Source organism: Ammospiza nelsoni, chromosome 3 (assembly GCF_027579445.1).
Source record: "Ammospiza nelsoni isolate bAmmNel1 chromosome 3, bAmmNel1.pri, whole genome shotgun sequence".
Lineage (NCBI taxonomy): Eukaryota > Metazoa > Chordata > Aves > Passeriformes > Passerellidae > Ammospiza > Ammospiza nelsoni.
The window spans coordinates 65,656,211-65,680,260 of NC_080635.1; the positions used below are offsets into that span (position 1 = coordinate 65,656,211).

General features: G+C 38.8%; 1 protein-coding gene across 1 annotated transcript in view; it reads left to right on the forward strand.

The window, feature by feature from the left end:
- Positions 1-24,050, forward strand: part of CEP85L (centrosomal protein 85 like) — a 105,104-nt gene that overhangs the window by 19,286 nt on the left and 61,768 nt on the right. Inside the window, exon 3 of the mRNA XM_059468237.1 lies at positions 20,889-21,655. Within this exon, the coding sequence (XP_059324220.1) occupies positions 20,889-21,655 (767 nt within the window). The remainder of the gene's footprint in view (positions 1-20,888; positions 21,656-24,050) is intronic.

The window sequence follows — 24,050 nt, forward strand, 5'->3', positions numbered from 1 at the left end:
CAAGGAACATGGAAAACCAGAATCGGTTACTTGGTTTTGCTCTTTCAAGCACTCGTTCTTCCAGCAGGTCCCAAGCATGGAAGCATGGTATTCTAGTGCTTTCTTTATTTTTTTTTTTTCATTAAGGAGAAAAAGGAAAGTTAATAGATATAATTATTCAATATAGTGAAGGGCAGAAGTGAATTTCAGGAAACAAAATTTAATTATGAAATATTTGGAGGGGAGTTTTCTTCTGCTGCAAAAGATAATGGGATTGACAATGTGTAGGTGAAACATGTAAATTGTGCTATCAGTTTGGTATCACAAAAGTGCAATAACACAAGGATCCTGGATCTTGATTGCTGGCAATGCTCACTGTCTACTGTGTTCTGTTTTGGAAGATGATGGATTTTCAGAGAAGTTCCTGATTTTAATTGAATTGAGGTTAATCTCTCTGCCCTTGGATCTTGGCAAATATTGGCATATGTTTGGTGAAGTAGCTTGATTATTTGGGGGTAGAAAATAATCATGTTGGAGGCATTTTTCCTTGTTTCCTTCCTTTCTGCTTGCCAAGTCTCACATTATAAAGTGGTGTCCAGCCCTCTGTGAGTCAGTTATTGTGTTACTTGGATATTATCCACCCTGACAATCAGAAATGTGCACTGCACTTAAGCCTGTATTAGTCTCTAGTCCTTGTAAGTGGTATTGCCATGGCTTTCTAGAATAAAGTGTCTGTATAACTGATGGGAGTATAAAGATTCATGCTCAGAGTTTGGCTGGTTATTTTTGGGGGGGTTTTAGGATTAAAAAAAATTAAAAGGTTATTTCAGATTCTGGTAGCCTATTCCCAGGATTTAACTAATAGGAAAAAATTATGCTAATAATTTTCCACTAAAATAAGATGGAGAAACTGCTTTAAGTAACATTGACATGTGAACTTGTGTACTCTGAATTTGAAACTGGCTTGAACTAAACTAAAGGCACTTACTAGTTTCATACAGGGATGTTCTGCAGAGAGAAATAGCTGCTGCTTTAACCTCATACTTTGCCATCTTTTGTGACAGTTTCTCCATAGGAACAAGCTCTCACAGTATGCTCAGTTTTCCTCACATAAAAAATACCAGCAGGACTTTTTTCAGGGTGTGTTCTGCACAACGAACTTGGTGCATTTAGCCTTCAGCTAACATCAGTAGTTGTTTCTCAGAAAAATTATTTTTGCTGTTCTAATTGGAAATAACTCAGTGAGAATAAGGTCTGCTTACTTAGAATTTAGTGGCATTCTCTTGGTTACCATGCAAAAAGTTATTTCTGTCATATGATGTATTTCAGAGCTATGTCACTGAGTTGTACCAGAATGTTTAAATAGTGAGATGGAAGAGAGGATCAGAAGGGCAAGAAACCAGGAAAAAAAACTCCCACAGTTCAGGTTTGAGAAGAAGACAGTTTAATAATGAAGGAAAAAGTGAGTGAACATTGTGATGTAAATGCACCACCAGGAGACTGATGCCCAGCCAGTTTCTGAGCAGCAAATACTTTGGAAGGAACCTGCCCCTCAGCTTCATTGCTGAGCATGACATTATATGGGATGGAATCTCTTTGGTATTTCAGGTCAGCTGTCCCAGCTGTGTCCTCTCCCAGCCTCTTGTGCACCCCTCACTGGGGTGGCAGAAGCCGTGGTGCTGTGTCAGTGTTCTCAGCAAAAGCAGAGACAGTGCTGTGCTCCCAAAACAAGCACCACAGGGGCTGCTGTGAAGGAAATGATCTCTCGCCCAGCTAAACTCTACAATTTCTGCCTCTTAGTCCATGTCATTTGCAACATGCCCAGGTGAAATATCAGTAGATGTTTTTATGTCCTGTAATCTGTATTTTTGGAGTGTGGTGGATATCTGGTATTCTGATGAGAAAAACAAGGAGCATTGTAAAATTCTCTCACCTGTACTTAGGTTAATATCATGAGACCTGGGCATACCAGTCATTATCAATCTTTGCTGGGGGATTTCAGGGAGGACTTTTCACTTTTCCTTGCTACTATAATGTCAAACAAGACTCTCTGGCCTGTGTTCAGCAGTTCTGTAGCTCAGGATCTCATGAAGGGGAGCAGGAGTCAGATCAGTTTCAGAAAAGCCACAGAGAGGAACAGTTGTAGCCTTAGACTGTTTTTCTGTGAACACTGGAAACATTCTGTAGCTAGTCAGTATTTAATGTACATATTCAAGTAGCCTTTGCAGCCTTATCTGAAGACATCACAGGACTCATTTTTAATCCTTTCCACTGCAGACAGAATAGTGCACTTAGTGATGGACTGGAGGCATTTGGGATGTAGGCCAGAAGATCCTTGTAGCCAGAAAAAACCCATTGCTGCTGCCTGGAGTTCTAGCCTGGGGCTTGACAGAGATTATTTGTATCCCCCATAGAAAGGTTTGTAAATCTCTGGTTTTTAACAGTTTGACAAGACTATCCATTTCTGGAGGGCTTATACTTCACTCTTTCTTAGTTTTTATTCAGCAGACCTCTTTCTACTATAATGTATGCACAGATTAAACTTTTTTCTCAGTGCAAAGTCCAGTTAATGTATTTAATGTCATCCTTTGTTTTATGCCATGATTTCAGTGTGCTGATAATAAGTAATTTCTGTAAAAGTTCCCTTTGAAGTAGAACATAAAAGCTCAGTTACAGAAAACCTTTTTCAGGGCTTTGCTTGTGTTTCTGTGGCAAGTCAGATGGAGTTTTCACATCAGTTTTGGCAGCATAAAAGCAGCAGTGAGGAAGAACACTGTGCAGAGACCACTTTGCATGAAGCATGGTTACTCCATCTCACTTCCTGAATCTCTGACTTTCTTCACGTTAGGGGAATTAGAGGTCTGTAAGAGGAAGTGAGAAATACTCAGCAAGTGACAAGTCTGATCAGTTAGCCCAGGTTTGGGGTAGAATGAAAGTTTGAATAATGGGGGCGGGTAAGGGAGGGGGCAGGGGGTAAAGCTTCAAGAATGCTTGTCTGTCTGCTCATGGGGCATTTGTTTGCAGTAACCTCACTGGAGTAGTAGCTGTTAACAGCTGCTGTTTTTTTTTTCTTTTTGTCAGGCAGAATATGAGCAAGTTTGTTGCTTTTGATATGTTAAAGTCCCTTGAGAACTGTGATTGGTTTGTTTTAAAAGCAATTACTATTACCATAAACTATAACAGTGCTTTTTTTTTTTTTTTTTTTTTTCTTTTTACCATCTTAAATGCTTCTCAGCCCATCAAATTTAGAAAGAAAACTGGTGTGGGTTTTTCCCAATGCAAAACATGATGAAAGAAATCTCTTGAGGTTTTTTTCTTCCTCTTAGAGGGCTGGCAGATAAGGTTTTGCTATGACAATGACTGTGTTTGTGTCAGCGGCAGGCATGAAAGTCAGCATTGTAGAATGTTGTCAGCTTCACAGAGGTCACTTCTTTGCTCCTGGAGCATGTTCTAGTGTAGCTGTCCTGTACAATAGGTTAAAAAGATTATGCCTTATTCGGCTTATATAAGTAAATACAACTTATGCAACAAATAGCTATGTAGTGAATACTCAAGCTTTGTCTGCAGAAAAATACTTCCTAGGCATCCCAAGCAGGAAATGTTGGTTGTATACAACTAAACAGTATTTTCTGTGTATGGGTGTATTGTTTTTAAAATGTCTGTTAAGTAGCAAGATCAGAAAAAAACTGGAAGGCAATTTAGGTGTTTGTGTAGGAATAAAATGAAGTCTGTCCTTAAAGGCAGAAAGATGATTGGCAGGAAAAAAGGCACTGTTCAGTTCCCTCTAATGCAAAAAAAAGTCTCTGACACCAGCCCTCTTTGCAGCTTTCTCTAAGATTTTGTAATAACAATGAAAACCGGAAAACACACTGGAGTAACCTTTCTAATTTTATGTCCGTTTCTTCTTGGTTAGTTTCCAGAATTCCTGTGATGTTCAGGAATTGCACCCTCTTCTGTTCCCTGTTCTCTGTGCTGCTGTTCTTCCCAGGGCTTAATCCTTGAAATAGAAAAAGCAGTAACAATGAAATATGTTTGAAAGGAATTAGTTTACATTTATGAATGACATAAACATAAATTAGCATCTCCCTCCATTTTAAATATTATATTATATTATATTATATTATATTATATTATATTATATTATATTATATTATATTATATTATATTATATATATTATATTACAATTTATGCCTTGTTCCTCAATATGAGTGGATTTTTTTGAAACTCTTACTGCATTGAGTAGAAAGTTTATAAGGATGTTGGTAACAAATTGAATGGATTGCAGAGATTCTTGTTTGTTTTTTTTTTTTTTCTTATGAGCTTAGTGTCCCAGAAGAAATGGCATTCCCATTTTGAGATCACAACATAATGCCTTTGATAGTATGGCCCTGAAAAAGGGATGGAAGTAGAAGAACTTTGCTTTCATCTTGCCAGGTAATAATACAAGTATGACATGGCAATCATCTCTTACATAAATGACACACCTGGTCCTGAGTGCCAGTGTCACAGTCTACCTGGTTGTAGGTTGGCTCCTTGCAACTATTTGATAATTTAAATGCCACTGCCTATCTCAGGCGAAAATAGGAAAGAAATTGTTTAGTTCAGATATTTTTAATGCAAAATTAATAAGGATTTTAGCCTCCTTGAGAAAGTATTAGCATATTTTCATGCTATTGAATTGTAGAAATGTGGTTTGGAGAAAACTGTAGGAGACTTCTGTTTCAAGCCTTATGCTCAGAGCAGAATCATCACCAAAATAGACCAGGTCAGCCCTGACTTTGTCTTTCTGATTCTTGAAAACCTTCCCAGGTACCTCAAAATCTTTGAATAACTTTGCCCCGGTGCCATAAGATGTCCTTGTGAAGAATTTTTCCTTGATGTCCAGCCAGAACCTAACAAGCCATAGTTTTTCTGTTGTTGACTCTTATTTTTGTCTGCTACTACCAGGAATAGTCAAATAAATTTAACTAAATTAACTATCTGACATTTATGTATTTTTTGAGGAGTGGGGAAAGGTGTGAGAATGGGTTGTTATTTTCTTTTTTTTTTTTATGGTCAAAACTGTGTACCAATTCATGTTATCTCCTGTTGTTTTTAGCAAGTCTAAAGAAAAGACTATAAACCAGAGTTTAAATACATGTATATATTTTTGATACATCTTGCATTGAATGTGTCCCTGTGTTTGGGCTGCTATTTTGAAGCATACAGGATGATTCTAGTTCTTGATGTTGGTCTGTGAATTAGAAGACTGTATTATGTGCATTTTTCTTAAGTTGTATAACTATCATAAGCTCTTAGTGGCACATCCTTTTCCACCAGGGATTAGTCTGTCCCTGTCAAAGGCTAAAAATACTTTGTATTTTCAAAAATAGAACTTTCTTGGTTGATTTAAACAATGGCATTTATTGTGTGAAGTGGCAGGAGGTTTTCAGTTTTCCTGTTTGTAAGTTTTAATCTGTAGGAGTACCTAGAGATTCAGGACAGGATTATAGTTTATTGTTCTATCTTACATAAGAATTCTAAAGAAGCAGACACTTTTTAACTGGGTGAGAGGTGTGTCTGCTGTAAGCTTTTCTTTAGAGAGGTGATATGGTTAGAAGTACTTCTTTCTTTCTCATTGCATCAGCCATCTGCATGCAGTCATACTTTGCTGTTGAGAGCGATGGCAAGGTTTAAATTCTAATTAGCTCAGCTAGAAAACTGAACTAAAAATATGTTCAGAGGGATAGAAAGGGAATTGGATTCACTAGGGCGTCCATAATGGGGTTGTGTTCTCCTCATGTGTTAGAGAAATCTTCGTAGACAAAAGAAGTTTAGTTGAAAAAAATTTAGACTAATGAGAATTCAAATGAGATGTGCAGAATTCTTGTTTTTTACTATTATGCCCTATTTAGCATAGGAGAAAAAATGCTCATGATGAAAAAAAATCTCGTGAAGAAAACACACTTGAGAGAGGTTGGAATAAGATCATCTTTGATGCCCTTTCAGCTCAAGACATTCTCTGATTTTGTGAAAACAAATGCAGTTTCTTGTGGTGGTTGCTTGGATATCTGTTGTCTAATAGAGCTTCTGAAAGGTTCTGAGTGCAGTGAGTCATGGCTTCTGTAAAACTGGAGCGTGCTCTCCCTGGGACATGTCTGAAGGGGATCTTAGGTTGCTTTCTCTCTCCTCAGTTCATGTCAACGTTCCCCAGTTTGGTATTCCTTTTCAGATTTCGTTATTCTCCATCTCCTCTCCCCTAGTGGAGTTCAGGAAGAAGAAGGGGAAAACAAATCTGACTTCAAGCAGCCCACAGGATAGAAATGCTTTCCACATTCAGGCCTTTACATGAAATCTTTGTCACCTTAATCAGGAATTCAGATGATCTTACTAGTTGACACTGAGGATGTTATGACAGAGGACTTCAGTACAGGAGGGCCATATGGGTTAGTTTTATGTACACAACTGCTCCAGTTTGTTGGTTTTCTATTTTTTCAGTGTCAGTCCCCCCCCCCAAAAAAAAAAAAAAAAAAAAAAAATCTTAAGAAACAAACAAAAAAAGGTAAAGTACCAAAAGGTTGTTCTGGCCAAATTCCTGTTTTAAAATCTGTGATCTTTGCTGTTCCAAATGGCTCCATTCTCGTAATACTTGGGCCTTCTCTTAAAAAGAACAGTATGTTATGTAAATAAAAGATGGAACAGTCCATGATTTATGCTGGTAGTATTTCAGCTTTTGGAATATCTTTATGAGATGGTGCAGTAGTACTTTCTTCCTTCTGTTCCTGCTGATTTTTTTCTTATTTTCCTTTGTGAAATAAGGTCTGGGATAGTTGTGTTGTTTTTCTGCATGTTAAGAATGACAATAAGTGATGTAATCAGACTCTTGGGAATATGAAGAAGTGGTCTATATGTATACATGATGAGTGAACAACAAAAATTGAAGGTTTTGTGTTTATCCATGAGTAGAATTTGATTTTTTAATGGAAATTAACATTTATTTAATCCTTAATGGAAATTGTAATGGATTATTTTGGAAGAAGGTGAGGAATATAAAAAATTCAGTCTCTTAATTATATACTTTTGAAGTTTTGGACTGAAATGGGAATTCAAAAGTAGGTGGGAATATTATGACTATATATGAGTATTTACTTTAGTTAATTCTGGCAGGTAGCATAGTCTAGTAGAATTAATAAAACATGTGACTTATGGCCAAATGTTCATGTTTATGTGGTTCTGGGAGTATGGAGTACTCCCATAAGAGTAGTATACCCTTAATTTACTGTAAAAGTTAAAGAACATTAATTGGACTGATGCTTACATGGGTGGGTGTTATTCCAGCTGTTGAGAAGTGTGGGACTTGGAGCTGGATATGCTTGGTGGAGTTCTGTGTTTCAGAAGTCTGATACCAGACTTGAAGAAGCATGAATTATTTTCCTTTTATTTTTTTCCTGGTATCTTCTGAAGCTTACTGATTTGAAAGGCTGGTTAAATCAGTTTATTTCATTACATGTGCTTATATAAACAGGTTTATTAATATGCTTCATACGGGAGTTTCTGTTTGCATATATATATAGATAACCGTTACCATGCTTGTTTTTCCAACATCATTAATGTTTTTGGCTTATAATTACTAAAGATATAAATGGAAATGTTAAAATAAAGTGCATTACAAAAAGACAGGGTAAATAAAGATATTTGGAGGTTCTGTTAAGAAGCCATTTTTCCATTCAGTGTTTATAATAGTTGTTGATACAGTTATTTCTGCTGCTTCATTATTTCGATATTGCAATCGTGTCTAATTTGCCTATAAGTATTAGCCCAAGATGCAAGAGGGAATTAAGCAATGTGTGATTATAAAAATACTCTGTGCAAGGTGAAGCCTGCTAGTTTTAATTATCAAAAATAATTTGTGTTGACCTCTCTTCTGAGGCTGAAGTGCATCAATAACCTTACACCACTTGAGTAGGGATGTGAAGATCTGTGTGTAGCTTCTAAAATTGCTACCCTTTGCAGAGTTTCAGATTTCATCCTGGTAGCTGGGCTGTGGGCTGAATGCCATTACAGTTTGCTGTGTTGGGGATTTACTGGTGCTATTGGGTAACTGATGAGCACTGTGGATACCGCATTGCGCAAAAGTACTGTCTTGCATTTCTCTGGGGTGGAAGATGACTTCACTTATTAACATAATTAGACAGATTTAATTTTTTTTTTTTGTATTTAAATGCTTTCTGTAAGTATGCAATTCACACTTTCTTAGCTAGTGGTTATGGAACTGACTTTGAGAGCCAGAGATCAGGTCTCAGGTCTACCACACCAACCTTTATGATAGGCTTTGATCCCTGCTTGTTCTGATCAAAAAATAAGGTCTGAAATGGAGTCTACCTTTTGAAAAGAATTCTCTAATTTCTGGAACATGCCATGCTTCCCCACCTTAACTGAGGTGTTTCTTAACAGCTGGAGAGCAGAGAAGAAACAGTTTTGTTTTGTTTTGTTTTCTTTGTGGGGATCAGAGCCCTGCTAATGTGCTTGGATGCCATAGTGATAAGTACTATAAATATCCAAATGTATGAGCCAACAACTGGAAATAAATCTGTAAACACTAAATTCTTTCCATTATCAAAGGCAGCAATAGAAACATTTTCTTCTCTCCCACCTCTTGTTCTGTACTTTTAATTGTATTCATCACAGAAGACAAAAAGGGCATAAAAAATCTGCCTTCAAGTACTCCTGGGGAGCAGAAAGAAGTGATCACTAAACCCATTGAAGGAAAATGTAATTCAGATTGTTTGTATTCAGGCTTGTTAGTTGTCTGTAAACAGTGATTTACTCTTCTGTTTAAATAAAGTCTAAAACTGGGTAGCAGTACAGGTAGTAGCACTTAAATAGCTGCAGTTTTTATGCTGTGTGTAAGCATGATGGGCTGTGTTCAGTGGTGCTGGAGATTCCGTGGCACTCAGGGAGGCGTGTTGGCAGTGAACCAACATCCCCATTCAGGTGCCAGGTAAACCTCACTGTTGGGAATTGAGATGCCAGATTGATTTGTAAAATTAAGGTGATCAAATCCCAGACTGCACCAAGGAAGGACTTCTTTTTTTTTGTGTGTATGGCATCTTCTTTTTTTTTAAAATGCTTTAGCATGTTTTATCTTAAATGATTACAGAAATCATCTCAAATATGCAAATTGTAGTTGGGGTAGAGTTCTGTTTTCTACAGTAGATCAAGTCTTTTAATCTGGGACTGCTGATATAATTTGTAGCAAGTGTGTTTCATTCCAGGGAGGATGAATTCAATGGACCAAATGGTGCCTGACATATATACGATTTGGCAAAGGAACTTCTGTTCTTTCAGGATGAGAAACATTCTGTTAAAGCATTTTTCATAATTAATTACTTATATTTTCTTGCTTTTACAATTTAGTTGAATTTATTGCTTTCATTTAATTAGTGTGCTAATCCTAAAATTTTCCAAGTCGTTGTAATGTCAGGGCACTAAACTCTTTTGGCATAGAAAGTGGGGGGAAAAGCAACTTTATAAATGGATTGCCAATGAAGGAATGGAGAAGCTCTAAACTGCTGTTAATTTTAAAAAAATTATTTTAGAAATTATTTACAAGGCTAAATCTCTTCAGTAGGAAAAGCTGTGATAAAAGACTCTACTGGTCATTACGTGTTTCTCTCCTGATTCACTATCAGTTTATTTAAGCACTGGTTATCATTAAAATCAGATCTTTCAGTCAGTCTTGTCAACTGGTACAAATGGCCTTTAGTTTTCAGGATACTTCTAAAAAATGTGACATATAGATTCATTTTAATAGTATAGAACTGTCTTTATGTTACAGACAGACTACTTGCAGTGAAATCACACTCTTAAGAATTAATGCATGCTTGAAGTTTGGGTTTGTTTTTCCTCCAGCCTTTAAAATTATACTTCATGGCTTCTTTGTGGATGGACATATAAGGAAGTAATAGTTCCCTTCTGGAGTGGAGGCTTGTGTTTTAAAGTACAGAAGTCCTCCAAAGAGTGTGAGATTTAGTTCTAAATACACCCTCAGAATTAATGCTCCTAATTTCACCTTTGTAGCATTTACTTTTGCTCAAACTGTCCTCCAAAAAACACCTAAAACTGAATTTTCAGGGTATATGAAGGTCGGGGGTCCTGGAGGAGTTGTTTATGGGCAGTACAGAACTGTGAATCCCTCTCCTTTGTTTTCTGCTGTAGGTAAATTCTGTATTAGAATTGGAACAACTCTCTGTTACTAGTAGTCTTAGTACCATGGCTCCACAGGTGTGCCTGAAAAATAGAATGTTAAAAGCTGGAGTCAAAACAGTGGAAGCCAAATGGTGCACAAAAGCAAAGGGTTTTCCACATCTGTTTATTATATTGTAATCAGTTTTGTGGGATGGAATGCAGAAACTCTTCCATATCTTCTTGTTGCCACTGTTGCTTTAAGAAATGTTTCTGTTAGCAAGGGGATGTTTCTTATAGCAAGGGGAATCTTGCTATAAGAAAATGCTGGGAGTTCCAGATGGATCTTACACTCCTTTCCCCTCAGTTTATTACTACTTTGTTTTGCTTGAATTTGTGAAATTTAAAAAGGTAACCAGGGTAGCCACTACCACTCAGTGTAAAGGGCAGTGGGAGGAAGCAGGTAAAGTTTATAAGTGACATGAGTCTAATTGTTGTAAGAGTTGGTCTCCTGTTCTTCATTTGGAAAATACAGATAATGATACTTAATTTTTGAAGTATGAGATGTGGCTTCTTTTGTAGGATATAGAGCTGTGTTACAATCCAATTTAAAGTTAATCCTCTGTGACCTGAGCTGAGTTCCAGATGGTGACCTACATGTGGAGTAGGCTGGTAATTTGTTATCAAAGCCCTGATGTGTCTAAGAAACTTTAAGGGAAGGTGGGATTAATGTGTGGTAAATGAAGGGTAGAGTAGCAAGGCTAGGAATATAAAAGTTAGAAAATAGAATGCTAAAGCTACTTCTGTAACAGTGTATTTTACTTCTTTCTGTTTTTACTTTACAGGGTTTTAGTAACATTTTTCTTTTTTTTCCCCCCTCCAGTTTCTAATTTAAATTTGCCAAATTTCTTATTGTGGTTTTCCCCAAATCTTAGTAAGAAATTAAGTAGACTGCTGGGTCTGCAAGAGACCTACTCCAGTTGAATATTTGCTACTCTTAACATATTACCATCTCTTTTACCGTTTGGGGATCAGCATCAAGGAGAGAGACTTCCCCAGTGAGTTAAGTTACTCTGGAAGCACCCGTTGAACTTCTGGTGTTGCTGGGCATGGCTTCTGGCCCTTGGAAGGGATTCCTGCTTGATACAGGCCTTCCCAAAGTGTATTAAGTGAATGGCTTGTGGCCCATGAAGTGCTTCCAGGAGGTGCAGTGCTGCAGCAGGGCAGGCTGGCTGTGCTTGGCGACCTGGGCTGACCTTGGTCTGCAGCAGCAGGAGGGAGTCAGGCAGGGACAGCCCTGCTGGGAAGCAGGGAGAGGCACAAGCAGTGTCCTCCTGCCTCACTGCTGCACCCATGGCAGCCTCACTGCTGGGGCTGCTCCCAGCACCTGCTGCTGCCTGTGAAAGGATTCCTTTTTCCATCCGAGTACTGTACATGTGCTCTGATTGTACTGAAGTCTCTGTGATACTTGGAAGAGTTACCAATTAAAGGGCTGTCAGATATTGGAACTGGCTGCCCAGGGAAGTGGTTGAGTCACTATCCATGGAGGTTTTCAGAAGATAACGTAGATATGGTGCTTGAGGTCATGGTTTTAGTGTGGGATTTGGTAGTGCTGGGTTAATAGTTGGACTTAATGATCTTGAAGGTCTTTTCCAACATAAATGATTCTGTTCTGTGATTATGGGTTTGGGCTGGGGCTCCCACAGTGAGAATACAGATGTAAACTAGGAGGGTGACTACTCTGCAAAGCTTAGCTGAGGGAGATCAGTGGAGGAAATGAAGCTGAAGTGTGAGGCTGGGAGAAAAAATGAAGGTGTGTTCTCTCTTCCCTACTTGTGTGGCCTGGCATAAAACTGAAGGGTGCTGGTCCTTTTAAGAGCTATTCCTGGTAGGCTGTGAACCAAGAGATCCACTGCTCTGTGGTGAGGATAACAGGTACCAGTTGACTCTAAATATTTTAATATTTAATTAATTTTTAATTATTACAATACAGAGTCTTAGTAGAAAGAGGGATTAAAATGTCAGTAGTGGATAATTATCTCAAAAACCTAGCCAGAAACTCCAGTCTCCTTAAAAGTGGGATGTAACCTTCTGAAGTTACTTGACATTGAATTGATTGTTCTGTTTCTACCTGTAGTTATGAAGAAAATGTGGGTCAGCCACAGAATTTTAACTCTCTGAAATGATAGTGCTCTCTGGGAGCCCTCAGGTTTTGCTCTGGTCCCTTGTGTTAGAGGGTGTCTCTTAACTCTCCTCAGGTGAGTTTGTCTTCACTTGCACATCCTTTGCACTTGATGTCTTAGGTGAGGTAGTTTTGCTGCATACAGGTATCAGCCTAGCTAATCTGGGAACGTTGTTGGAGGAGATGGTGTCAGAGCCAAGTTTGATAGTTGGGATTATACAAATAAGTGGCCTGTGGAGACTGAGAATGAATTGCACCTGTCTTGGTATAGGAAAGGGTAGGTATGTACCTGGTACTGGGTGTTCTCTTGCAGAGAACAAAAATACCTAGAATTATCCCCCTCTGGATGGCAGTGGTGGATTTCTGTTCTGATGGGAGTTTTTTTGAGTCATCCCCAGCTGAGGATGAAAAAATAATGCCAGCAAGAGGGGGTACCTGATGGCTGTTGAAGTAGATGGTATTTGTGGCATGGTATCTTGCAGATATAGAAAGGAAGGAGAACAGATATAGTGTGGCATCCACAGTGTTTTTTCCCCTTTAGCCATTACTTTTAAAGAAGGTCCTAGGGGGATATTTGATTTCTTTACGTCTTCACTGTTAAGTGCTTGTTGTTGGAAAATGGAATTGGAAGCTGTAGATGGCCTTCATAAAAGGGCAAATGCAAGTTAAGATCTAGACTTCTAAAAAAATGAGACAGCTCACTACAAAAGAAACTCCCCCTGGCAGTATAGGTTTTCACTCATGCTTCTGTTTCAATGAAATCAAGTTGCCTGTTTACGTGACTGCTGTTCTGGAATATTGCTTTATCCTCTTATCTGGGGGGGTGAAAATAGAACCCGTTAATCTAAAAATTGTTCTACTTAGTTATATAACTTTCTTAAAAATAGCTCTTAGATGGCTGGAGAAGATAGATGCTGGGGGATTCAAATTTCGCTTGGTTTGTGCTCTTTTGCATAGAGCATCCACATTACATGCATAATATTTTTTACTGTTTTTTGGTGGCCAGCTGCATGCAGCTCACATGTGCTCACACAGTGGCCTGTGAACATCTGTAGCACAGCTCTCTCTCAAGTGCTATACATGTATGGCAGCAAAATAGCACCAAAGCTGAAGCTTAGTGCAGAGAGGCACATCAAGAGAACACATTGATGATGGGATGTTTCTTTGTGTGTGTGTCACTTACTGCTGGGAAAGTTTAGCTTTTTGAAAATGGTTGCTCAGAGAATCCTTTATTCTCTTGTATTTCTAGAAATTCCTATTATATTTGGCATTAGGTTTGTGATATCCTTGGTTGAAGAGGCAAAGTGCATAAATCAAAAGTTTTATTGTACTCTGGTAAAACAAGTTCATTCTTTTAAGACATACTTCTATCTTAACATGCTCAGTTTTCTCACCTAAGCAGTCATAAATAACTTGTTTTCAGTGACTGATATGGAGTGAAAATTTACTCTTGGGCTTACCTGCTGTTTGCTTCAGACTATTTGCTCAGATAAAATCTGTGAAATATTTTCTGCTTCACTTAAATATCCCGTGGTATTGCATTTTGTCACTTTTCTTTTAATGAATCTAAGATTCATTTTAATTCTCTAACATTGGCATTTGGAATAATTGAGTAGGGTAGGGAAAACAAGAATAGAATCTTGAAGTAGTTGACTTTGGCGTAATTTATTTTTCTCTCCTGAATAAAACAAATTTTGCCTGCTGCTTTTTGAAATGTGTGCCTGTTCGCCAGAGCTGCCCTTGTTGCTCAGAACCAATGCCTCACTTCATTTTGGAGTGGCAGCATCTTACCTCTATACACTGCTACTTTCCTTTACAGTCCCCTGTTATATCATCTTCTGAATCTGGGTTTCATTTAAGTGAGCTAAGTTGACCCAGATCTGGCTCAAGAGTAGAAGTTACTAAATTTTTTCGAAGACGATTCTCTTTTGGAGTTGTGAATTCCCCAGCTGAGTATTATTAGCCTAGATATTGCTGGGTAAATTGGCAGTTCACAGAAATATTAATAGGCAGTACTTTTTTTTTTTTTTTTTTTTTTGTGTGTGTCCTGAAATACCAGTTCTGCTAGATCCCTTGGGCAGGACAGATCTACTTGGTGTGTATCTGGTATGTTGGGGGCTTAGGGGTTTGCCTTTTACTCTCTGCGTATATATACCTATATGAGTGTTAAGACCTCAGGTTTACTGTACCATTCACATGCACTTGCCTTTTTCTGTTTGTTTGTGGAGTTTGTATTTGTTTTCCCCTATCAAAAACTGCTGCACTGCCTTGGTACAGTCTCCCTGAAGTCAACCTTTGCAAAACACAAACTGTTGTTAGAAGTTTTTGTTAAGCTTTGTTTGTTGAAACACATGTAAAATTTTATTATTTGAGTCTTATAATTGGTACTGCCAAACAGCTAGCTTAAAGAAGTTTATTTTAAAGCAGCATGTGGATCATTTTACTCAGTATTTTCTTGCACAAAAAAAAATTGAAACCCAAACCAGCTATGTAAGTCAGGGAAATGTGTATTAACTTTTAATGAGGAGTGTTTTGGATGACAGGTCATTCTACCAAATGTATTTTAATGTCTGTTAGTACTGAGAACTTTTGACCTCAAATCTGACTGCAGTGGCACATAAGAGTAAACTAACACTTTCTACAGAGCTTGTCTCCTGTGTAGTGTCTTTTTAACTGATCATGTAGGATGAGAAAAGCAAATGTTATATCTGTGTGCTTCATTTGGGTGCTGATTTTGTTTTAATCACCCCTGTGCAACTCTCTGGGAAGATGCTCAGATTGCCTCTTGTCATCTAAATTAAGTGATGGAATTAAGAGCTTTGGCTCTTGAAATGGGATGTGGAATGCAAAGATTGATTTGTAGTGCTAAGGTGAGATCATATGAAGGTGTGGCCCACTGTGTTACTTAGTTGTGTGTTCTTGCTGCTAGAATCTTTAGAACTTTGCTAATGAGGCTTTTGCCAGGTCTGCCATCTCGGATGACGTGGTGGGAACCTGATGTTAAGGCACAGGGATGACCTCTCAAGCATGGGACAACACTCTTTAAATAAATCAAAGCTGGTGAGTGTTGGCTGTGCCCTAATGAGACTTGATCAAAGAGCGGATTTGTGAAAGAGTATTTCAGTACCAGAAATACTACAGCTTAATACGAAGTAGTAGCTCCTTTAAGGCACGTTCCTTGTCAGTACTGTGTGCTAGGGAAAATAGTGTTTTCAGGTAAATCTAAGTAAAGCAAGGCAACCTTTTACATGGTAAGATGAAAACAGGATGTGAATAATGTGAAAATAGTGAAGTACAAGTTATTTTCTTTGAGTCAGTATTTTTCATTTGCTCAGTGAGGAGGTATAATTTTCTCTCATTCAGTGACAGTTTCTTTGTTAAGCTTTAATAAATTTTAGAACATACTTGTTTCTCTCTCGCCCTTTTTTTGTATTGTTTGCAAATTGAGAGTGTTGTCCTCATTACTTACTCTGAGAATGATGGTTGCTACCCTATCACTTCTCTGTCAAACAAGGGAGAAGGTGTGTTTGCCTCAAGGACATGGAAAAGAATGAGAAGTCACAACTGGGGGAAAAGCAAATTCATTAGCCGTACAGGAGGAGGAGGATAAGGAAGATGGACACCAAATGGCCAGGTCTTAATACATTAGATGGGATATGTCAAGGAAGTTTCTGTTCAAGTATGTTCATTTGTACATAGCATTCCCTTTGTTTGTAAGGATGTCTAAGAAGCTGTTTGCCATTTGCTGGAACTCAGTGGTACCTCTGCAGTTCTTTCCTTGCATAAGTGTGGATGCCATCCTGATATTTGTGAGTGCAGCTTTTACTCTTTCCAGCATGGCTTTTTGCTGTACTTACTAAAAATCCTTTAAAATTGCCCTGAAGTATTTTTGAAAATGTGTGCATTGTAGGAGGCCTGTGAGGCTGTCCTGCCATTTATTCCTTTTTCCATTTCTCCATAATAACATTGCTGAGGGACAGTAGCTTTACCAGTATTTCATCTGAAACAAAGTCCTAAAAGCAACAAAATTACTTCAGTTTTTGAAAATCCCATCTCAACTTCTAAGTTCACATTCATATTATTCAGCATTGTACCGTTCAAATTATTTGTGAATTACATAGCTTTTCAATTCCTTCATCTTTTAAAACTAGTGAGTTTTTAAGTACAACTTGCATTCCTTTGGTATGCAACACAGTAGGTTACAGAAAATCCCATACAATTAATGTGAAACAAAGTAGAACTGACTTGGAGTTTGCAGCCCACATCTTATGTAAAAGAATTCTGATTGATACTGGCAGTACAGTGATGGTGATGGTGGAAGGCAGTGAACTTCCTTCTTTTTCAAATTGACATTAATTGGACTTGCTTCTAAACACCACATGACTTTTTCTGCTTTGAAGGCATAGACATTTTTCTGGCAGTAAGTCTTTTAGCATTTTAATATAATTTTTAATTAACTTTAGTTAGTATTACATTTTTCCTCTATTAAGTTTTTTGTTAATTATTCTTTTATATTAGTTCCTTGCTGTTCAGACTTAAAATTCCTAAACATTTTTTGTTCATAGAGTTCTTTCTCATGCAGAACTTGTTAAATGTCTGAACAGTTCCCTGGTTTTCTGCCACAGCTTTCTGTGATGCATGTTCTTATTTATTCTTTGGAAGAGAGTTATTTGCAGAGATCCCTTCCTTCATTCACCTCATATTTTGACATAGTAAATGTGAAGTAATATGAAAAAGGCCTGTAAAAAGAATGATGAAGAATTCTAGACAGTACCAAAAAAACCCCCAAAAAACCCCAACAAAGCAACCAAGCCCAAACCGTTCCTGTGAGTGCTGCTGCACCCTGGAAAGGCATGCTTTTGCTTCCAGAGGATGATGAGTCAGTCTGCTTAGGGCTTTTTACAAGAACTGGCCTCCTGCCTGCCACTTTGAAATGTCTCATTTGGCTCATCTGATTATCTCTGTTGCATTGAGGCTTGTCCAGTTTGTGAGTAGGTAGGCAGCGAGGAACACACATGTAGCATCATACTACTGTAGTGGCACATCATCCCAATGTCTTTGTCTTTCACCCAACTCCCAGGAGAGTTAGACACTTCTGTTGTGTGAGAGTTAGACAGCTCTGTTGGAGATTTATGAGAAGCACCCACATGCTTGCATGGTAGATGGAAGACCCATGGCTCCTTCAGTGCTATGCTGGATGCTGGAATTGTTTGTGACCTGTTGCTGGGGTCCATGCAGAGTTAGAGAATAGTTCAGAGGAACTGAGGTCCTATAATAAATGTCACAGCTTTTGTTCACTAAACCACAGGCAGATTCAAGACCTTCAATTTGTATAATGGAGGCTTGACTTCCCCTGTTTATCTTCTGCTCAGTTAGTAAGAATAATTCCATTTATTTTCCTGGATTGGGGTAAACTATGTCAGTGTTTTGGGGAGGTAAGTGGGAGGGAAGGACAGGAAGAGAAGGTCAGCTGCTTTTAATACTGGTGTTTTTCTCCATGATCAGGACATTCTAATTATACCCTGGATAAAATATCAAATTTCAAAGTCCTTCACACAAGGAAGGTTCACTGCTTTTCAGCAGCATTAGATACACACGCATCCCATAAACACGTGTATCAGATACATTTTGATTTTGATTAATATTGAGTAACTGTATTAGCTGATTACCCTGCTATTGTATGATAATATCTTATCTGAAATAGTGAAGAATTTGTCAGAGGTGTATCTTATATGGGAGTTCTCATAGCACTGGTATAATTTTGCAGCTTAAGAAGTTGTTGAGGGTTACAGTGAACCTTTTCTGACTTGTGTGTTTTGACTGACTTTTGGGTGACAGATAAAGATTTTAAGTAGCTGCGTGAGGGTGGTGTGTCTGGCCTGAGAAGTTACTTCAGAGGTTTTTCTTCCAGTAATTTAAAAAGCATAGCACAGGAAAATACAAATGCGTAGAAGGTGTTTATTAACTTTATATTGAGGAGTTTCTCCTACCCCTCTTTCAGAAGAAAGTGCCTGCTGTGCTCTCTCTTTGTGATTAGTTTTTTATTAACACCAAAATTGGTTCTGTTACATAATTTTCTATGCCAGATAAGCAGTAAATAGATATTTCAGAAGTGTAACACAAGATGGTAAGAAAGCCATATGAAATGTTCTTAATTTTTTTATTCCATCTGCTGTTATTATATGGTAGAAATCTTGTAATGCGTTTTTAAAATAGTGTACTTTGAATTCTCTTACTTATGTGGCTTTGGAAGTACTGGATCAGGTATTAAAATGTCATGCCTCTTAGAAAAGTACTCCAGGGAGTTTTGTGGTGGGCACCAGGAAAAGTTATGAGGATAATTGAAAAGAAAAAGTTGTCATATAATCTTATTTTTGCTGAAAGGAAAACCAGTAGCATTTAGCTACTTTTTTTATCCCCATGTCTCTTTTGGCTTTCATTAAAGAGAGCAGTTTTAAGCTTTGAAAGACTCTGGAGACACACAAGTCATGTTTCAGAGTGTTTGTAATCTTCAAATAAATGCCAGATCAGTGAAATAAACCAAGTAATCCCAAGGAGAGAGTGCTTTCAGGTCTGAACTGGCATTTGCATACCCCCACCTGTATGGAAGGGAAAAACCTGCTGCTTGGATAAAGTTGTCTTTGACAGGATTTGGCCAGATGGAGCTTATTCCTGTGACTAAAGAAGAAATAATAATATCTCTTAAGTTTCATGATGCTTTCTGCATTCTCTCTTATTTTCAATGAAATCTATGAATTTCCTGCTTTTTGTGTTGTGAGGTATTTCCAAAGGCAGACTGGTTCTCTTTCCAGCGGAGCCTGAAGGCAAGGCAGACTTGAGCAATATGCTCTAAGAAAAAGTGTGAATTTTCTCATATGTTTCAGTGAGCGTTAATGGGAAGACTAATTAGGACAACTTGAAGCCAAAATTACTGTGTTTCTCTTTGAGACAAATTATTGGAGACATCCATTAGCTGTACTTGGATATAAGCGGCATTCTAAGTTCAAATCTGCTTGAAGAGTTTAGAATTGGAAGTGAAGATGTTTAAATCTTAACTCAAAATTAATTATTTTTAAATTAAATTTAGAAGAAGGAAAAATAAAAATCTACCACATATTAATAAGCTTGTAATCTAATAAATGAAGGAGATAATGTATTTCTAATTATTATTGGTTTTAATTTCAGTTTTAAAACCATGTATGTCTAACATTAAGTCAGTATTTTAGATAGAAAATGCTATATTAAATACTATTATATATTTTTTACTATTTTAAGTTTTACAGATACATATATACAGGGTTTCCTTTACCTTTCTCTTGCAGATGTAATATTTCTACTCCTAGAAATCTGTATAGCCTAAAACATAGGTCAGTTCTTTTTGAACCCTAATACACTCTTATTTTTTTGGATATGAAAAGGCCTGGGACAGCTGCCTTTGCTGGACTGACTTTGTGCTGTGTCAGATTCAGCTTCTGCGTAAGGTTCAGTACAAAGGTTAGTTGTCTTGAATGTTACAAAGCCAGCAGCCTCAAGCTAAGGAGTTGCCTGTACAAGAGGAGATGCATTTCTCTCTTCTGGGCATTTCCATCCCTGCTTTCCCTGAGGGTCTTTTACTGAAGAAAAATATTGTTAGAAAAGTAACGAGAAAGAAATGCTGCAAATTAAAACAATTGTTCACCACCAGCTGTCTGTTCCCTGAGCAGCAGCCCCCCAAACCAGCCTTCCCCCAGTTTTATTGCTGAGCATGGTGCCATAGAATACAGAATATCCATTTGGTCAGTTGGGGTCAACTCTTCCAGCTGCGTCCCCTCCCAGCTCCCTGTGTACCAGCAGCCTCTTCATTGGTGGGTGAGAAGCAGGAAAGGCCTTGATTGTGTAAGGAGTGCTGAGCAGGCACCAAAATATCCCTAAATCACCAACACAGTCTCCAGAACAAATCCAAAACATAGCCCCATACCAGGTACTGTAGAGGAAATTAACTCTTTCCCAGCCAAACACAGCCCAGGAAGCATATTTGGAAATTGGTGAGATCCAGAATGGATAACTCTGTCCAAGTGACCATTATTAAACTGGCTTGTCTACAGCACTGCCATTTTACCAAATGCATTTATTGAATTGTTCTGCCTTCAAAAAATGAGAAGAGGGGTGATGGGGTGATGGAAGGAGAACGAGTCTTGGGGCTGCTGAGCACTTGTACTGTTAGTGATATAGAAGCTCCTTAGTATGTGTGGAGTGGGGGAGAAATCCATCCTGCCACCTTAAAGCTGCTAATGGTTTCTTTGGCTCACAGGCTGAGAATTCTATCTGAAGCTTCTGTTGCCAATGATTAGTGAGCTTTTATTTTTGTTATCATGACACCTGAGCAAAATAAACTTGAAAATCTCACACTTTAATTAGTTTCTATTCTCATGGTTTAGAATGATCTAGAAGGCTCTATTTTGTCAAGAAACCTCTTTCCTTCTATTTTTGCTTTTCACCTTGAATTTGATATTTTGTCCTATCTGAACTAGTGTTAATGAGCACTGTGTTGCACTTACTTACATGATAAATTTCTCTTCACAGATCATTCAACTTCAAGTGGTACATCATCATTTAAGCCCAGCCGATCACTGGTTTCTATTCCCACTGCCCATGTGATGCTGTCTGGTGCCAGCTCTTCACTTTCCAAACACAGGGAAGCTTTCAAGTCTGATGGCTCAAAATGGAGTACAAGCTTTGTACGGTCAGGAGGAGGCAGAAATCAGGGAGCCCTGGACAATTCTCTTGACATGAAAGATGCAAGACCTGTAAGAAAATGGTCCTCCTTGTCTAAACTCAGCTCACCAAATAATTTCAGCCAAGATGGAAGTAGTCATTCGGTGGAATACAGGGCTGGCACGGACAAAGCTGTGCCACCTCAATTAAGGACAAATGGGCCAAGTTGTTTGCATGACAGCATGGAGTTGCTAAAGATTGAGGACAAAGAAATGGGGAAAAAACGATCTTCTCTACTGGACTGCAAGTACAAATTTGAAACGTGCAGCAAAGACGACTTTATTTCGGATTCCCCAAGTAGGAGACACGCCTTAGACCTGACCTACGGTGCCTTACCTGAAAGCAAGCCTGCGGCAGGCGGCTGCGAGGCTTTCGGGCAGAGATACGCGACCCTGGGGCAGCAGGCTGTGAGCGGCGCTGCCATACAGCCGGCAGTGAGGACTCAGATGTGGCTCAAGGAGCAGCTGCGGGCAAATCCCCTGGACTGCAGGCCTGCCGAGGAGCCCTACGGTGTGCCTGCATGGCACATGCAGCCCCCTGAAGGCTTCAGAGCAGCAGGTGACCAGCCCGTGCAGGTAAGGGCAGAGCTTGGTGTTTGCTGCCATCATGTGGCATCCTGGGTTATACCTGAGGAGTAACTGGCAGTTTTTAATGAAACAGGAAAGGGAGCAGGTCCTGCTAACCAGGATGGTATTGATGGTATTTTTAAGCTTTGGTTGGGGCTGTTGCTGCTTGTTTCTCAGTATTAGTTGTTTGTTGGGTTTTCTTTTATTTCTACTGCCTACTTACAGTTTACTCTGATTCATTGCACCTGTCTGCATGGCACCAATGTCTTCATGTGAAGCTGGGCACAGGAAGAGGTTCACCAAGTAGCCTTTTTAGTAGTTTTAGAGTAACTGTATAGTGGGGGAAATGTGGTATTTTTATCAGAAAGGGATTACAGAGGCTGCATTTATGCATTCAGCAAAATAAGAATGAATTGTGTCGTGCAAGGGTGAACGAAAATTCAATCTCTTTATGCCTAGCACTTAAAAACAGAATTCAGTTTGGTACTACTGCTTATTTTTTAACTAATAAAAATCAACTAACAGTAGCCAACAAATCTGATTTATTTAAATAAGTATGTGTGGTTGATGCATCATGCTTGAAATATTTTTATATCAATATTATCAAGCACATGGTTTTAAGATATAGGCGACCCTTTCTAACATTGCAATTCACAGTTTTGGTTTCCAGCTCTTCCCCTAATGGGGAAGTACAGCTTGTGAAGGAAGGCAGTATTTAAAATCTACATGTTCATGTTTACCTGTGTAGTAAGTTTGGCTTGGCTTGACAAAAAAATCCCAGTTTATAATATATAAATTTCTCTGAAAGGCATTTTAGGGTTAGACTAGGATATTAGCTCAACAGAGATAATCTAGCAGTATGTTCAGATTTCCTGTTTTCTTCAGCCTGTAGTACACAAATGTAATTTAGAAAGAGTTGCGCTCAGTGTTGTTACTCCTTTTGTTGTGTACCGATGGAAAGAATAACAAGTTTAGAGATTGTTAACATCCAGTTTTGCTCTTAATGGTGGTCTAATTTTGGTTTTTGGTGGTGTTTTGAGTTTTTTAAGAGGGTGGGGTTTTTTTTCTTTTTTAGCTAAAGAAAATTGAAGCCAATTAATATGGCCAAACTAATAGTAATCTCTAAGGGTTTGTCTAAAAACCTGTCACTGTTACAGCTAGCCACCCTTTATTGCTGCAGAAGCCCTCACCTTTCTCTAAGCACTTCAAAGATTCTGATGCTGATAAATTCCCAGGTAGGGAGCAGAGGCCGATGGGGTCCTCTCAGAACTGAAGTGACAGAGATGGGCTCAGTGCTGAGGCTGGGTCCGGGGCACTGCCAGCTGGACTCGGGCAGGTGGCACCTGCTGGTGGCATTGAGGAGCACACAAAGGGTTTGGGAAGCAACTGCAGGGAGCTTGGTCTATCTATTCATTCAAGTCTTCCCAAACACCTGAGATGTGTAGCTTACTGCAGCCACCAGTAGTGCTGTCTGTGAGATTTGTGATCAGGTTACTGTGCCTGCATTTAAATATACTGAATGACATAATGTTAAGGGTTGGAAGGGGCCTTAAGGATCATTTAATTCCACCCCCCTCTGCCATGGGCAGGGACACCTCCCACTAGACCAGGTGGCTCAAAGCCTTATCCAGCCTAGTGTTGGACTGGGGCATCCGCTGCCAGGGCTGGGGCATCCACAACTTCCCTCAGCAATCTGTTTCTTTGTCTTACCATCCTCACAGCAAAGAATTTCTTCCTAATACTCAGCCTTAAATTTCCCCTTTTTCAGTTTCCACCCATTACTCCACATCCTCTCACTGCAGTTCCTGTGAAGAAACTCCAGTAGGACCCCTTCAGATACTGCATGGTTGCTGTGAGATTTCCACTCAGCCTTCTCTTCTCCAGGCTGAGCAGCCCCACCTTCCTCAGCATGTTTTCACAGGGGAAGTGCTCCAGTCCTCTTACCAATTTTGTGGTCTCCTTTGGACTTGCTCCAACAGTTCCACATTCTTCTTTATGCTGGGGATACCAGACCTGTATGCAGTACTCCAGATGGTGTATCACTAGTTTTATATACTTATTTACTTAATTAGGCATAGGTCTCTTCATCATCCTATACGTGCCTTTAAAGGCACTTTGTTTAGGATGGGTGTTTTAGAAATTTATTTTTGTTTAGATCAAAAGAACTCCCAGCTCTTGTCCTTCAGGTGTCACAAGTGCTTTCTCCCTCTGATCATGTTTAAGTACATATGAAGGCAAAGTTAAATGTTTGAAACAGATGAAGCCCTGTATGTGTTATTACAGTTATTCAAAAGCTTTCATCCATGCAGGCATTGCTACCGAGCTGTATTTGGAGGACAGAGCCAGCAGGGGGAACACAAGCATTATTTTTCTTGGGCTTCAATTCACAAACAGTGCTGCACCT